Source organism: Aythya ferina, assembly GCF_964211825.1.
Source record: "Aythya ferina genome assembly, chromosome: 2".
Taxonomy (NCBI): domain Eukaryota; kingdom Metazoa; phylum Chordata; class Aves; order Anseriformes; family Anatidae; genus Aythya; species Aythya ferina.
Window position 1 is genome coordinate 17656391 of NC_140297.1, and position 17129 is coordinate 17673519.

Sequence of the window (17129 nt, forward strand, 5' to 3'; positions counted from 1 at the left end):
TGTCTGTACGCTGAAGGGAATGTGAGAGAAACTTCTATCTATAAACCTACAAGGAAAGTTTGCTGGGTTTGCAGCTTGGGAACTGTGACTCCTAAATCTATTTCAGTTGCCTCCTACGTTGCTGGAGGTTACGGGCAACCTGTCTTGCACGGTGCGGCTTCAGAAAGCACAGCAGGAGATTCTGGGTTATTAAGGATTATTGTTCACTTTAAACATCGTTGATTAAAGAAAATTCAGGGAAGGGAATGAGGTTGTAGGACTTGACCAAGCTTTTGATCCATTCTTTGAGCAAGGCTTAGAAGAGGGGTGGGAAGAGGCAGATGCCCCCCAGTTTGCCCAGTTCCATTTTGTAACTGGGTCAGTGCAGACATGGACGAGGTGTTCAAGGTATCTCTTGTCAGTGGTTGACATTGGGATTCCAGTAGGGCCTCAAACCAGGGAGGACTCGCCTCTTTGTGGGTCAACCTGTATGTTTGTGTGTTTATTGACAGACAGTTAAATCTGCACGTCTGAGGAAATCTTCGTGTTTGATTATTAGCTTACCTTAGCTACATCTTTCATCTCCAGTTGATAAATGATAGTCAGAAACGATAACAGACATGTCCTGAACTCCTTAGTTCTGACCTTTTGTATAATCATTACTGAAGTTTGTTCATTCTTAAGCAAGATGAAAGGTTTTTATTTCTGTAGGTACATTCCTGAGGTTCTTGAACACTATTTTGATGGGTATCACACGACATGTAAGCAATGATAATCAAGGCAAATACTTGTTCCTTGCACTTTGATCAAGAGTTAATGAAAGATATAATTTGTAATACTGTGTAGATATCTATAGGTGATGTCTCCAAGGAGGAGGAAAAATCCCCAAACCATTCATGCTTTTTCATGCCTGTTGTGCCTTGAACTCCTGACTGATCTTTGCTCTCGAATTTCTCTTGCAGTGTATGTTCACGTTTCCATCTGTTGAATACACTAAGCTTTATTTTGAATTTTCTTCACAAAATAATAGTGTGAGATGTGCTCTGCCTGAAGTCAACTGTCTGAGCTCATTAAAGCTGGGGATTTAACTAATCTTTTTTGTAGGTCAAACGACTTCATTGCAGGTAGTCTGTACAATGTGTGTTGTCCTGGCTCCCTTCAGTGGCATTATTTGATTAACTGTAACTTGTTTATTTAAAAAGTCTCATTAAATGTGCTTTATGGAAGTAGCAGTGGGATAAGTATTTCTAAACCAGAACAGGTTAATGCTTCTGGTCTCATCAGATTGTTTAACTTCAGGAAAATTTACTGTGTAGACTATGTAGCGAGACACTGAAATAAAATCTGCCGTTTTGGAGAATATCAGTAAGGGCTAATGTTAAAGTTGGATCTAGGAACAAAACTAAAGAGTAATTTTTTTTTTTCTTGTTTTATTTAGGGGATGCTGAAAGCATCTCTCTGTGTTTCTTAAGTTTCCTTTGGTTAACACTACAGTTGGCAGGCTGGGTGTATGAGCCTGTAGTACTTAATAGAAAATGTGTGTTTACTAGAACATGTTAATGTTTATTTTCATGCTTGTTAATCTGTAGAATTACCTATCTGTGTAGTTATCTCACCCTCCCTGGGGGTGTTTAAGGAAAGGTTGGACCTTGTGCTTAGGGACATGGTTTAGTGGGTGACATTGGTAGGGGGATGGTTGGACCAGATGATCTTGAAGGTCTTTGCCAACCTTAATGATTCCGTGATTCTGTATTTTACTGCTATAAGCAGTCAGAAGCTGTAGATAGAATTACAGATAGTAGAACAGATCCTCCTTTTCATATTCAAATACAAGCAAGAAAGCTTGGAATCAAGACAGTTGTACCAGGAAGGAAATGAAACTCCTTTCTCCTCACCGCTCCCTGCCGCATGCATTGCAGGGTTTTATTGACTGGGCTCAGTCTGAAGCTTGTGCGTCTGCCCAGTATTTTATAACATCAAGCAAAATTTCTGCTGAAAGCACACTTGATGGCTTGCTAGCCTGACTTGATACGTCAAATCTAGTGTTGCAATTGTTTTGTCTTTGAGCAGAAATCCTACTTTTATCTTTACGGCATTCTTTTCCTTTATATTGCCAGCAATACAGTTTTTGATTATGGGGATTTCACTGCTCTCAGATGTGAAACAAATGAAGTCCTGTTCTCCCTGTTAACTTGCTGTTTAAAAGCACAAACCCTAGCAGTTTGTAGAGATGACTTGCAGGAAGTCCAGCACCAGCTTTGTGCAGGTCCACTTGCCAAGACTCATGCAGGTGATCTGTAGTTGCACCAAATACGCTGGGAGGATGGGGCTGGGAAGTGGTAAGGGGTCGTGCTGCTGTCTCGTGTCTGTGCTTTTGCTCCTATAGAATAATCCTAACTGCTGTTGCTAACACCTAGATGTGTGCAATGCTGATTTGCCTTGTAATCAAGGTTTTACTTCATTTCAAATCAAGTTTCAGTAATAAACTCAACCCCGTATTCAACCACAAACTGAAAAGGCGAAAAAGGAAAACAATGTCAAAATTAGGGAGCGCTGTGGCTAGTAACAAGCAGTTCTGCCTTCCTTTTCTCCTTGCTTTCTCTTAAATAGCAGCTTCAGGTGGCCTGTGGAGTTTGAGCCTACGTTTGTTCTTGTCTGAATGAACCTGGAGCCAAACTGAAAAGTTACCTCCTGGCAGATCTTTGCAGCACAGTGCAGTTGTTTGAAGGGCAATTATGTAATGATTTTAAAATCTGAAAGTTTTGTATGAAATGGCCTGAAAAGCTATCATTAAAAATGGTGGCTTAATTTTAGGATTGTTTCTGTCTGATGTATGTTGAACATTACATTTTTAAATCAAGGAAATGCCCTTGAAGTGGCTTTTCACTCACCCCTGAAGACATGGGTGAAAGTGATGTTGATTTTTACAAAAAAAAAAAAAATAGTTTGTAGTTTCTTAAACTAAATTATTAAAATATTTTTGGGGGGTTCATCTGTCTACTTTTTTATGTGATAACCACGATTGCTGAGGGCTGGGTTACCCCTCTGCTGTTACCCCACTCTTCCCCAAGGCCTGGCAGCTTTTCCCAGTGCCACAAATTGCTTCCCCTCATCTCCTTGCCAGGCGTTTATCTGGTGTGAGTCTGTGGTGTTGGTGCAGTGAGTTGTCTTGGTGTTCAGGACAGCCTGATACTGGCAACAGCAGATGAATAGATTAAAAAAAGCCTGCTCTTTACCAACTGTGCTTACACTTAATGAGAAAAGCTGTGGCTGTGCGAGTATGTGGCTCATGAAAGTGGTTTGAGATGCAGGGGTTCAATATTATGAAGATGACCAAAGCTTGAAGTTGTTTTTTAAATCTGATCCTTATATATGTGGCCTTCATTAAACTGTTGAGATATTTCCCCAGATTAGCTTGGCCACGCATACTGCAGCCTCTGTCTCTAAAGGATTTGTCGAGAGCATCTTGCATGGGTAGAGCTGTGTCAGAGGCACACAAAAGGAAAAAAATTCACTTCTTGCTGCATCACTGCTGCACTCCACTTGGCCTTGAGGCTACTTCTGAGAAAGCAAGCAGTTAAAGTTTAACTCCACATCCTGTTGATCCACTGCTTCTTTCAAATGGTTGGAAGCAGCCAGACAGCGGAGGCAGCTAATCATTAACAGTCCCTTCAACCTCCAAGCCCAACTTTGCTTCTGGGATTAGCTGGTGAGTTCCCTAGCACCTAGTTACAGTGGCAAAAGGGTTTAGCTTTAATTTGTTTCCTAAAAAACACATGTGCTTCTGGAAGGGCTGCCTTTCCTCTTCTCCAAATCAGTACAGTGCTGGACTTGTTCCTTCTGGATGATGTTGTCTAGGAGTGAGAATCCCATCCCTATATCCCAAACCTTAAATTACACCAGAGATGCTTCTCTTCATCTCTGAAGGGTAGAATTAGGTCTTGTGTATGAAATGGCAAGCCACCTACCGCTGAGACATCCTGTTATCACATCCAAGTGGGCACCAGCTCACAGCTGCAGGTGCCAGCTGTGGCCAGGATGCTGGTGCCAGGATGGCCAGGTTTGGCTTTTACCCGGTGTGTTTGGCTTGTCTCACGTGGGAATTCGCTGTTGTCTGGCTGGACAGCTATGCTATCCTGCTAGAAATGGCTTTTTCCTCTTTCTGGAAGTGAAATAATCAAGGCTCTGTTGCCGATGACTAAACGATAAACTTCCACATCACCATCAAGCAAATTAATACACATACAAATATAAAAATGAGCAGCTACTGTGCTTTGTGTTGTCTGCTGAACACACAACAATTCACGTGCATTGTTATGTGCAAAGCATATGTTTGGAGCCTTGGCTTTGCACAGGGCAAAACACCACCTTGCTTTCCTAGTGTACCAGATGTGGGAAGTGAGAGCTGCAGTCTCGGTTGCTTTGAACAGCAAATCTCTTATTCTCTGCTCTAGTAATTTATGGAATTCATTGTTCATTGCAGGGAGGAAAAGTCAGTCTTCATGAGCCACCTGCTAGGAAAAGATGCGTGTTTTTGTACTGTGACGAGCTTCGGTTGTTTTCTTTGTCATCAACATTAAGAGAAGTGCTAGTATAAAGATGCATTTTTGTCCACACTGAGCAAAGAATAATTTGTTAGTAGCAACAGATTCTGCTCATAAGAGTAAAAATATGAATTTCATTGTGCACAGTAGTATTTTAAAACATCCTCTTTTAAGACCCTGTAGCGTGTGCCTTATGATGACGTTCTCTGTGGCATCCCATGTTACTTAGGTGACTTTGAAGTGTTTGTTTTTTACCTGTGCAGTCCTCATGTATTAAAAATGTGAGGAGTTGCACCTTAGAGTTCTGCAAGATAGTGTGAGGCATTGCATTTTAGTGGCTCGCTGAACAAAAGGGTTCAAGCTGTACAGAGGAATTGGAGGAGAGATGAGCTAAGAACGTGTAGCAGAATACTCAAATAATGGCTCTTGATCTTGCTGAAAGCCAACTAAAAGACAGTACTAACACATTTCAGTCTCTAAAAGGAAAAGAACAAATAATAGCTGGAGTTGAAGAAACACAGGTAGTCTTGTTCTTAAGTCTTTGCTCTGTCTTCTGTGAAATTGGCTTCCAGAACAAACGTGGGTGCAGTGGCTGATGTATTTGATACTGATGTAATGACAAATGCTTCATGTCTAGGGTTGTCTAATTTAGAAAGGTGCTTTTTTTTTTTTTTTTTTTTTTTTTTTTTCCACCCTGACTGGTATTTTTTCAGGGTATGAGTATTTAAAACAATGAAGCTTGACCCGAAGCTTCCAAAACTTCATTGGGGTATGTAATTAACTTACTCCAAATAAGCTAATGCAGACATACACATGTAATGTCTTGCATAGCTCTGGAAAAATCAGAACTTTTATTTCTGTTATGATTCCTTACCTTTCAAAGTAAGACCCTTCTGCAGTGTTACAAGCTGTCTATTATTTGGCTTTAAGCTGTGAAAACAAGCTTGCTCGATATCACTGCTTTTAGATGCTTCTCCACTTGTGTTCCCACTTGCAATCTGCAATGCCACGTCCTAAAGCTGTTGAAGAATTTCTTTCTATACTTAAGAAAATTAAACAGTATGAGAGCGTATACATTTGGTAAAGAGGGGGGTAGAAGAGTTATCAGTTGAAGGAATTTGATAGTGAACTCCAAACACCGAGTGCTGGCTTTTCTAGAAATTAGAAATGGTCATTTCCTTGATGTTTACCTTTTTCTTTTTCATCCTGCCTCATGTGGAGTGACACACAAACTAATTTTATGCTTCATCTTTGGTTCTGCTTCACTAAACAAAACCTTGCTCTTGCTAATACCCACTTTAGCTTAGGGCATTTCTAGAGATGTACCCAAACCAGTACTGATGGGTGATTTTTTATTTTTTTTTCCTGAGCTTTGACACTCTGTCTGTTCAGGAGAAATCGACTCTTACAGACTAAGAATTATTTTCTGTAGTGGAAAAAGTGATGGTTTAATAGGTTTTCTTCAAAGTGACTTAGAGTGGTGGTTTTTGTCAGGTACCATCTTCTGCAATGAGATCCTGAGGTTCTAGTAACTACTTAAACCAGTAAATTAAATCCCTGGGCACTGAAATAGGCTTCCTAGAGGTGGGGTTTTCTATGTCCATCTGATGCTTGATCTGGACTTGTTCTACCTCAAGGAGGGTTTAAGCAGCGGTTATCTTGCATGTAGAAGCACGCATCTGGTACGCGAGGCCTAGTATGATCCTTCACACAATGCAGGGCTGACCTTTCTTTGTCTCTCTAGGAATTTCCTAATATAATGATGGAGCTTAACATGGGTGTGGCTGTTATATTCCCTTCCTTGCATCTCTAAGGCTCCATTTTATTCTTTCAGTAAACGTGCTGTAAAGAGTGTGACCGAGACTAGTGTCAGGGCTGAGACTGGTCCTTCCCTTTGCACGCTGTAACTTTAATATGCACTGATGGCTCTGCTGAAAGAAATTACCTCGCAGACTTCCCAAGCCCAGTCCCCCTCTGGGGCTCTGGGCAAACTGCTGAGCTTGTCTGTCCTGGTTTCCCAGCTGGGGAGTGGGAGTAATTTATTGCTGTTGTCACTCATAAGAATGTCGAGGGTTAATCTGCACATACTGTATCTGCGTAGTGTCTTTAGAGCATCAAAGCAGTAATGTATAATTGTAATTTTATTATTAATATTGGTTATTTCATTAAAGCATAATTTTCAAACAATGCTCGTGTAGATTAAACTCGTCTCGTCAATAACCTGGCATCCTTCCAGCAGCATTAACTCGGTTCAGAATCTTTGTCTAATAGCATAGCCTAAACATGTAGATAGCTCTGAAAAGAAAAACAACAAATGCCTAAAGAAACCCATACTTTCTTGTTTTCAATCTAGACTGTGGACATCCATAAAGAAAAGGTCGCTCGCAGAGAGATAGGCATTTTGACGACCAATAAGAACACATCGAGAACTCACAAAATTATAGCGCCAGCGAACATGGAGCGTCCTGTAAGGTATATTCGAAAACCTATAGACTACACGGTGCTGGATGATGTTGGCCATGGCGTAAAGGTAAGAATACTTGGACACTTCAGGACTCCAAGTAGTACAGACCAAGAGATAGGATTGGGGCAGAATGTTACTGACATAAAAATGTTTAGCTCACTTATAGTAGGAAGGACTGTGGGTTTGATACGCTCCCACATGCAAATTTTTCAATAACAGAATGGATTGTTTTACAATAAGACTTTTTTTGAGCAATGTTTGTCACCCTGTGACTGTCTATGGTAGTCAGTGTCTGGAAATACTGGCTCATGATCTAAGCTTAGTGACTTGTCAAAAAAAGGACGTGACTGACTGCTAAAATTCTCACTACTACCTCCCCTGATTAAATTGTCTTTGCCAGTCCCTTTATGTCTTAAAGTACTGAGACAAATAAGTCACCTGTTATAGGAAAACTGGCTAGTGTTTTTCTGGGGGGGAGGAGAGGGGGAAGTGGGAACAGGGGGGACAGATAGCTGGTATTAAAATTTCAGTGGCATTTGATCTCTCTCTCCCATTAGTGCATTTGGCAGCCTCATTTTTCTTCTCTCTAAATCAAACCTTTCATAAATTAACGTATACATCTTTTGAAATCACCATGGTTAAAATGAATTACTGTAACACCCTTTGCTCCCTGGACATCTTTTCATAGCAAATAATAACCTTGCATTACCCCCAGAGCAGGCCTTCAGGTATATTCAGTTCACAACAGTCTTCCCTTGAATAGAATTAAAAAGCTTTTATTCAAGACCTGTGTGTCCTCTAAAGCTAGATGTACTCTGGTCAGTCAGAGCAGCTAGATCAGCCCTTCAAGTGCCATTTGAATGGCTGAGCTCTTGAGGAACAGATCTTTCAGAATTAACACAGAAGAGTGCCAAAGTATCTCCTGCATTGTAGTAACCCTGTGAATGCCTAGAGGAGTCTAATTCCAACACAACTTAAAAAGCATCTCTGTGCTATGACAGCTCAAGGCTATGAATTAATGTAGTGTCTTTCAACTACCTGACTTTAAATTTTTTTTTAGTTTTATTTTTTTGGTAGCCAAACCTGTACTAAATCTGTAACTCGTAGGAATCTTTCACACTATTAATTTGAGAGGGACTGGACTGAAGAAGCCCGAAAGACAAGCCTCTTGAATAGCTGTAGAATAGAAATACTGGAGTCAGACCGACTTTTCTGCCTGTATGCAAGGAGAGAGCTCAATGAATAGAGAATGCAGGAATCCACAAATTCAACATCAGGATATTTTTTTCGACATTTAAGTGCTCCAGGGTTCAGGTGCTGTAAAAAACTTTTTTTTTTTTTTAATAGAATAATTATTCTTAGTGCAGCAAAGCATCAGCTTCAAAGACTACTTGTGTTGTGCAGGCTCAAAACAAGCTACTTGATCCCTAAATACTGAAGTTGTTAAGCTGTAGCGCTTGCGTTTTCCAATATGACTACCTGCTCTTAGGAGTACTGGCATCTTTATTAAAGTGACCCTTTTTATTCAGAGGGTGGAAAAGAGTGCTGTTTACCTATTTTGGGGCAGGTCTTATGCAATATTTTTAATAAAGCTTTTTTAACTCTCAGTGGTTTAATTCTGCATTACAAACTTGATTTTTTCAGAAGTGAAACAGTATCCAGTAATAACCAAATGAGCAACTCATAAGTCAGCTAGAAATTATAGCTTGCTCTTGTTTCTTTGAGTCAGAAACATAGAATCGCAGAATACTGAGTTGGCAGGGACCCACAAGGATCATCAAGTCCAACTTCTGGCTCCACACAGGACCACCCAAAAATCAGACAAATATGTCTGAGAGCGTTGTTCAAGAAGCATTTAGACTCTGGCAGGCTCAGTGCTGTGACCGCTGCCCTGAGGATCCTGTCCCAGTGCCCGACCACCCCTGGGTGCAGAACCTTTCCCTAACCCCCATCCTGACCCTCCCCTGTCCCAGCTCCATGCCGTCCCCTCAGCTCCTGTCGCTGTCCCCAGAGAGCAGAGCTCAGCGCCTGCCCCTCCGCTCCCCTCGTGAGGGAGCTGCAGGCCGCCATGAGGCCTCCCCTCAGCCTGCTCTGCTCGGGGCTGAACAAACCCAGGGCCCTTATGCCTTCCCCTCTAGATCCTTTGCCATCTTTGTAGCCCTCCCGTGGAGGCTCTCTGCCAGCTTTATGCCCTCCCTGGTGCTCCCCAGGGCACACGGCTGGCTCGTGGCCAGCTGGCCTCCAGCACAGCCCCCAGGCCCCTTTTCTTGGGGCTGCTCTCCAGCCTCTCGCCCCCAGCCTGTGCGTGCAGCCGGGGTTGCCCCTTGCCGGGTGCAGAATCCGGCACTTGCTCTGATTAAATTTCATGCAGTTGGTGATTGCACAACCCTCTTAATTTGTCAAGATCTCTGCAAGGCCTCTCTACTCTTGACAGAGTGAACAGATCCTCCCATTTTAGAGTCTTAATGTGACATTGATTGCCTGAGCGATATGCCTGAGCCTGTTTCCTACTGTGGGGAGCATGAAGCAGTGAGTAGAAAGATGATGTTGCTATTTAGTATGTAGACATCTTAAACAAATGAAACAAGCTGCTCGTCAGTCAGGCCTCAGGTAGATAGATTAAGATGGCTATCACATGTTTGACACCTTCATCAGTTTGACCTTCACTGGACACATTGTTGAGAAGATTGGGCTGAGACAGTGAATAACATAATTACATGTATTTAGCCAGCATATTACTGGGCTTACTAGAGTGTGACACAGGTCACAGCTCCAAAGGAAAGCAAAGCTCCAAAGGAAGTAGCAAACCTAGATGTAGACAGTGCTGTTTTAAGAAAATCAAGCCAAAGTAACTTCAGAAACTGGTGGATCAGGTCCTGTTGGAAGTCAGCACAAATATCTAGTGATGCTGAAAGGCTGGGTTGCTTCTTGCACATACAAATTAGAAGTGCACAGGAAACTGCACTGCAAGCTTTGTTGTGCCAAGAATGGTCCTAGAAGATACTTTCTTGACCATAGTCTGAAGTAAGACTTAAGAAAAATTTCTCTCCAAGCTGATAGGCAGCAACATCTGCAGTAAGGCCTTAGAAATCATGTGTGTTTTTTCTAGGTGGAAAAGAATTGTTTGAGTTTTCAGCTGTACTAATTGCACATCCTTGATTATAGCTCTGCTGTGCAACAGTCAATAAAGTATAACACATACATTGACATTTAGTATTAACTAGAAATTATGCAGCACTTTGAAATCCATAGATGATGATTTATTGCCGTTAATAGGACTCTATTTTTGGTGGTTTGGTATGGGATTTGATAAAGAAACTGAAAGGAGGAAATACAAGGAAGAGGGATCAAAGATACAGGCTGGATTGTATCCTGTTCCTGCTTTTATTTATTTCGAGAAATACTGATCCTGGATGGTGAAAATGTCTTTAAGATATGCAGTATGTTTTAAGGAGTGATCTGGAACTGTTTTATGTAAAAATAATAAATGAAATATAAACAAAAACTCTCAGACTTTAAAAAAATGTAATCTTCAGAGTAAATACCTGCTTCCCCTGTACATTTTCTGTAGCAACACTCTGTTTTCCTTGTCTCTATGAAATGCTTCTCCTGGCTGTATAGAGGGGACACAAAAGCAGAAACTTGTGCTTGGGGCATGGAGGAGGGCTCTGCGTGCCCGCCTCTTGCATGCAGGCAGCAATTTTTGTGAGGCAGCTGATGGGGAGAGGGGCGGGTGGTGGTAGGCAGCTGCTCTCTGTAGCAGGTTTCTGCCCTGCTGTGGGAAACCTCCTTGGAAGGCAGTGCAATTTCTTAGCACCCTCTCCAGTAGCATCTTGACAAAAAAGCTTTTAGAGACTATCCTAGGATTGCTAAGGTGCTTTCTCCTTCAGTCCAAAACTCCACGGCAGCCCCAAGCTGTGCTGACTCCTCACTCCCTACCCTTCCTTTTGGAAGGCCTGATATGGATGAAATTTCCATAGGGAGTAAAGCTGTTTTTTTGTTTTTTTTTTAATATGTGTGCCTATGAAGTCAAGCCTAGCATCAGTCACAGGCAGGACAAAACAATTTTATAATTTGTTTTCTAGAGACAAGGCTTTACTACACAAATATTGTGTGTAGATAGCTCCAAGAAACACACAGGCAAGTGTTTGTGCCAGTCTGCAAATCAGAGGCTCAGCTGTCACCCTCTGGGGATAGGGGAATGTAACTGAAGTCATTCTTGGTAAATCAGAGTAACCGCTGTGATGTGAGAGCCCACCTTCCTGTGCAGACAGCTTGGTTGGAAATTTAGGCAGAGGTTGCTTTAACGTTTCGTTCCTTCTTTTCCCCTTCTTTTGTGAAAGGAGGAGAAAAAAAAAAAAAGCAACGTGCCAGCAAATAAATAGGTCAAATACAATTACTCATACAGAAAATCCTCAGTTTAAGAGGGGGGAGAAGGAGGAGGAAGCTTGGAAGCCGCCTTGAAAGCCCTGGTGATGGCCTTAGATTTTGTTCCAACGCCTTTTTTTGATAGGAGGCAGGTGGAATTGCAGCAATCTGAAAAATGGCAGCAAAGCAGGAAGTTGAAACGATAACTTATGGTAAAGGCGATAAAAATGTTGAATACACGTTAAATTAAAACATCAAATAGTTGTAGTTGGATGGAGTTTGCTGTATGCAACAAACAGTTCTGCAACTCCCTTGAGCTGTGTTCAGCTGTTTGAAGAAAAAATCTGGAACTTCCTCACCATAAAATGCACGTATGGAAGTTGGAAGGACTCCCTTAAAGTAGGGATGGGGCCCAAGCTCGCCAAACCAATACTGAGCTTCCAGCAGGGAGTCTTGCTCCCACCCGTGTTGTGCTTCGCAGCCTGCTCCAGGCACCTGCAGTCCTCGTGCTTACCTCTGTGCGAGGCAAAAATGCAGATGAGGTGCTGGTGTGAGGGTGGAAGGCCACCTTATCATGCCTGCCTTTAGGATAAGACTTTGTGTTGGCCACGTGAGTATTAACTTTTGAATAATTCATTGCAATAAAAATAAAGTGAGGCAGGGATCCTGAACCTGAGCCTCTGCTGCCTTTGTTCCTGCGTTAGCCGCTGTCGGACACTCATGCTTCAAAGGCCGTAATTTCATTATTGTCACATCATCCCTCAGCGGGTTGTGGCCAAACAGTAAATATTGCTGTAGGGTAAAGAAGCTTCTCTGGGGGAACAACTAACCCTTCCTGCTGCCAGCTCTGGTGACTGGGGTGAGTGCTGACAGCGAGCGCTTTTCATCGGGCACTTGCTACTGGAAGTGCAGAAGCGTGCAGAGTTCAAGTTCAGAAGCATGCAATCCGATACGACGTAGGTTTCAAGCCTTTCTCATTCCAAAGAAAACGTAACGCTATGAGGTCTCTCTTTTCTAATTTTGAAAATATTTTTTATTAACCTTATTTTGTTGTAGCTACTCAACATTACCAACTAAAAGAATTCAAAGAGCTTGAGGTATTTCAAAGCAGGAATGTGATGTATCTTTCTCAGAACAAGACTACTGATAACTGCTGAGGGAACAATATTGAATTTGTCCATTGTCTATGAGTAGTTTCTTTCTGTTAACAGCCATTTAATATATTAAAATGTTTTAAAATAAAATGATTTGAAAAATTTTGCCTGCTTAGTTTGGAAACTAAAAGACATTAAAAAAGGAGGAAATAAAGGTGAGAAGGAATAGTGACAAGCTACGTCTGGTTACTGTTAACAGAAAGCTATGCAATTACTAAGTTGCAAATAATACTAGGTGATGTTACAGATAGAAAATGAGATTTAATTGCAGAAGCTTTACTTGCTCACATTCGTTTTTGAAAGAAATATTGATTTGGAGATGAAGTTTTTCTCAAAATAGCTGCCTTACAATAGATTATAACAAAATATATATATATGTATATATATATATAAAAATAAACACAAACTTCAGAACCATTCCAGTAAGGAAACAGACACAATGGTTTCTTCAAAAAAATGCCCAGAACTAGTGGCAGAAGTGTGTTACCCTGAGTGTCTGATGCCCACTTACAGACTGCCTTCTGAGAAGCATCTTTGATCACAAATGCCCTTCTTCTTAAGTCCGTATCTTGATTTCTGTGGGGAAACTTCTAGACTAGTGCCTTACTGTCTCCATTCCTGAAGCATCCCAAACCTTCCTGTACAATTACCCTTCCTGCTGCTTTTCCTGCTCCGATTGTGTTATCTTGTGTTACTCCACATCCCAAACTGCTCCACTGCTAAGGCAGGAGGCAATCCTTGCGCAAAAACCTGCGAGGATGCCTGGGGGGCAGTTGGATTCCCTAGCTGCAGCGACATAACAGCACTTCAAAGGTGTTACGGCCGCTGCGGTTGTTGCAGGGATGTCCCAGATGATTCCTCCTTGGCTAATAAAGGATATAACTTTTTAAGGAAAAGGGGAGGTTGGCTAAAGAGTCATCAAGAGCAGTCCTGTGCTTTTCTGTTGCAGCTGGTGGCTGTGATTACTGGCCAAAGGTAACAACAGATCTAAGGCTGGTTATTGCCTTTACAGAGTATACATATTAAAGCTCCGAGTTAGCCATACACCCTCTATTAATGCAGATTAGAGCAACAGCAGTTTCTAAACCTTTGTTTCCCTATTGTCAGCATTTATCCTGGATAGCCTTTAATGACTGCTTCCAGAGACGCTAGGTATGGCGGAGTACAGAGCGAAATTGGCTCTTGAAATTCAGGAGCTGGAAAAATAGCAGCAGCATACAGCAGGGGAGGTACAGCCGACCTGCCCAGAAATTTAAAGCCGCTGGAGTCTTGGACTGGAGAGTTCATACCTGAACTGTATGGAAGAAGGTCCTGGACTTCAGTGTGGTGAGAGTTTTGCTCCTGTTGCAACTGGCCCTTTGTATTTCTGTGCTTGCAGATAGGTTGGCTCGCATAAGTGAGTTATGTGCAGTGTTCATAACTGGAGTTTTCCAAACACAATTTGCAACTCAAATAATAGCTTTCTGATTCCCTGAATCATGACTAATGTTCCCCCATGACTTGTTGCTTGGCATGGAAACTATTAAAAACAGTTCTGTAGATGGCTGCCTCCTGAGGCCAGCCGGCAGAGCCCTTCAGATGTCTGGACATCCTTTGGCTACCAAATACTTCTGATGGCCTCAGACCTCTGCCCTTTTATGCTGGTCATGAATCTTGGGCCATTCGTGGCCTTGTCCCTTTGGCTGTGTACAGCAGAACCCTGCAGTCCTGCCTCTCTGCAGTTCATTTTTGGCCTGTTAGGACTGTCGGAACGGAGCAGGCTGAAACAGTTGCCTTAAGCAAGTCAGCCTCTTAGAGTCATCACTTGGCTGTCCCAGGGCATTGTTTGCCCTGTCCAAACACATTTAAAACTCCCAGTCCAGGTTCTCTGAAGTCCCTGTATCAGTTACAAAAGCAGCTGTACTTTTGCCTTTGTTAAATGCCTTGCATGGCTGTTACAAACACCTGGTTTTGCCCACTCTACATTACTTCTTCCCAGCTCACTGCTGGCTCTCCATCCTCACCCACCCTGCTCTCCTTAGTAGTTAAAGCCCTGCAGGTGTGCTGCTGCTTCGTATGGAAATGCAGGGGGCTGGCTCCTCTTTCTTGAACCTAAACCTGTGTTTTCTGTCTCTTAAATTTGTGTCAGCCCTTAAAACTTCATCCACACGCTTGGCAGGTTTTCCCAGGAACGGCAAAATGGCCCTGTTCTTGTCTTGAAAACGCCTCTCTGCCAGGATGCTCGCAAGAAACCCCAGCCAGTACTGCTGCTTCCTACCACTTAGCTTGTTTCTGGGAGCATCCTACTCCGTCTTGTTCTCTGCCTCAGCATCACAAACGCCCCCAGCAAGCCTGTGCACTCTTTTTGTCTTGACGTGTGTGTTGTCCAGGATGCTGGTGTCTGCCTCAAGACCGTCTCTGGTAATACAGCTAGCAGAAGAAGGGAGCCGTGCTTCTTACAGCTTCTGTAGGAGTCCTCAGTGCTGCTCTTTGTCCCACTACGCTTTTTTGAAGCCTTTTGCACCTCCTGTCTCTAATTTTACAGCTCCCTCTCGGTACAGCCTCTCCTTTTTTCAAGCTGTGAACCTTCCTCATGCCCTGCCTCCATTTCCTTCCTTCCAGCCTCTGACCTTTGTGGTGCTGATGCGGCGCTTCAGGGGTGCTGGTTGTGCTCCGCCAGCTGGCTGGCCTGGAGGCAGCTGGAGAGAGATGCCTGAACCCACACGGAGCATATGCCTGCTTTTCCTTTCGGTTTTCTGCTTTTTTTCCCCCACTTTTCTTGAGATTATAGCAAGTCTAGACCCTGCTGCCTAAACCATTCCCGGATCTAAGCAATTTTTTGGATTGTTTAGAGAGCACAGAGTTTGGGTTTCAGACCAAGGAAGGCAGCAAGGCTGACCTCGTGAGCTCAGCCAATAAATACAAGAAAATGGCTCCTCCTAATTAATTAGCTTAGTAACCGTGATTAAATAGCCATATGGCTCATCTCGCTTTGATTCATTTGCGTTCCTCCCATACTTCTCTCTACAGGATCAGGAGTTCCTCTCCCCTCAGAGTCCCCGTTCCCTTTGTGTTCCTTCCCTCTGTGTTTTCCTGCCCCTGTGACTCCTGTTTATACTGACAGCAGCACAGAGGGCTCTGCAGAGCTTCTTACTGAAAGCAGGGGGACAGTGGTTACCAACTCTTCTGCACAATAAGAAATAAAATCTGTGTGTTTGTGTATCTGGGTATTATTTAATTGGTAGCAAAGGTGACGAAGCTCACCTGATGGAGCCATACGGACAGGAACAAAGGCCAGGAGGTGGACTCGAGATGCACATTTAGTGAATTGAGCAGTGGAGGAAGGTAGGAGACGAGATGAGGATGCCAGGTTCAGTGCTGGATGCAGCCACGGTGCTGCGGCAGCGGAGGCAGAGTGTAGCAGTGATTAAGGAGGGGGTGGAAAGACTCACCGTGAGCGCTGAGCGGCACCGCATGAGGGAAGGAAAGCGAGGAAGCTTTGGGGTTTTAAATTTTTCTCTGCTGTTTGTAATAGCAGAGGCTGGGTAAGGAACCATGCCACCCTTCCTTGCAAGCCTCGTGAAGGTTTTGTCTGGCTGCTGGGGGAGGGAGGACAGGGGAACAGGGCGACAGTTTCACTATTTGGTTTCTTTTAACAAATTCCTGGTATTATGCTATTGCCCTTGGCAACTGGTGAAGCAAGGGGAAGGGTCACATAGTCCTGGAAGAAGGGAAAGCAAATGTAATCGCTGCGAGCCTGAGTTAAAAATATAATACTTGAAAGAGTACCCAGGCATCCTGGAAACTGAGCTTCGTGTTTATCCACAAAATAAGCATGTGGGGACAGAAGTGGTTGAAATGCTTTAATTCTGCCACTCTGCTGATGAACCTCTGCCCAGACTGGGAGCGAATGGGATGCCCTCCACGTTTACATACCGCAGCTAAGCTTTTTCATTTGGGTTTTGGACTGGGCTTTGGGCTTCTGCTCCTGTGATATGAATAACTTCAGGGCAGTGGCTTCCCACCTCTTGATTTGTAAAATCCCAGCTGTTCCTTGCTGGTTGTGCGGGCCCCGTCAGAAATCCATCTTACATATGTACATCGTTAGAAAGCGTAATTATTTTTTTTTCTGAGTGCATGAACTGCTTTGGACTAGTCTGTGCATCTTGGAGGAGAAGAAGGTCTGCAAACTGCAGTTTGTAAAGCTGTGCCTTAGGAGGCCTGTTCTGGAAAGGAGAGTTTATTTCTAAACACCCTCCGAAACAGCACTAGGATTTATTTATTTATGCATTTATGTATGTATGTATGTATTTATTTATTTAATCAGTGAAACTGCCCCTTTTTCTCATTCAAAAAAGAAGAATCCTCACCCCTGCCCCCTCAACAAATTTAAGTAACTCAATATGGAATTAAAACTCAACTTGGAATTAGAAAAATTACGCGAGTTTTGCTTAGAGAACGGAGGCCAAGTTTTCAAATTTCTTCTCCTCTGCAGTCACGAAGGCTGTAAAAATGATAGAGCGGAGTCACATAATGACTCGATGCTAAGCTAAAATTTCAGAATAACAATCATCAGAGCACTGCCAGCACAGATTTGAGCAGCCAGCGCTGTGCTGGCTTGAAGCAGGTTTCCATCAATAA

The 17129-nt window shown here is 42.9% G+C and overlaps 1 protein-coding gene across 12 annotated transcripts in view; it reads left to right on the forward strand.

Annotated features, from left to right (window-relative positions):
• Nucleotides 1–17129, forward strand: part of ABI1 (abl interactor 1) — a 76827-nt gene that overhangs the window by 39097 nt on the left and 20601 nt on the right. For all 12 annotated transcript variants that reach the window (XM_084510690.1, XM_084510695.1, XM_084510694.1 and 9 more), the window contains exon 3: nt 6877–7053. In XM_084510690.1, the coding sequence (XP_084366816.1) occupies nt 6877–7053 (177 nt within the window). The remainder of the gene's footprint in view (nt 1–6876; nt 7054–17129) is intronic.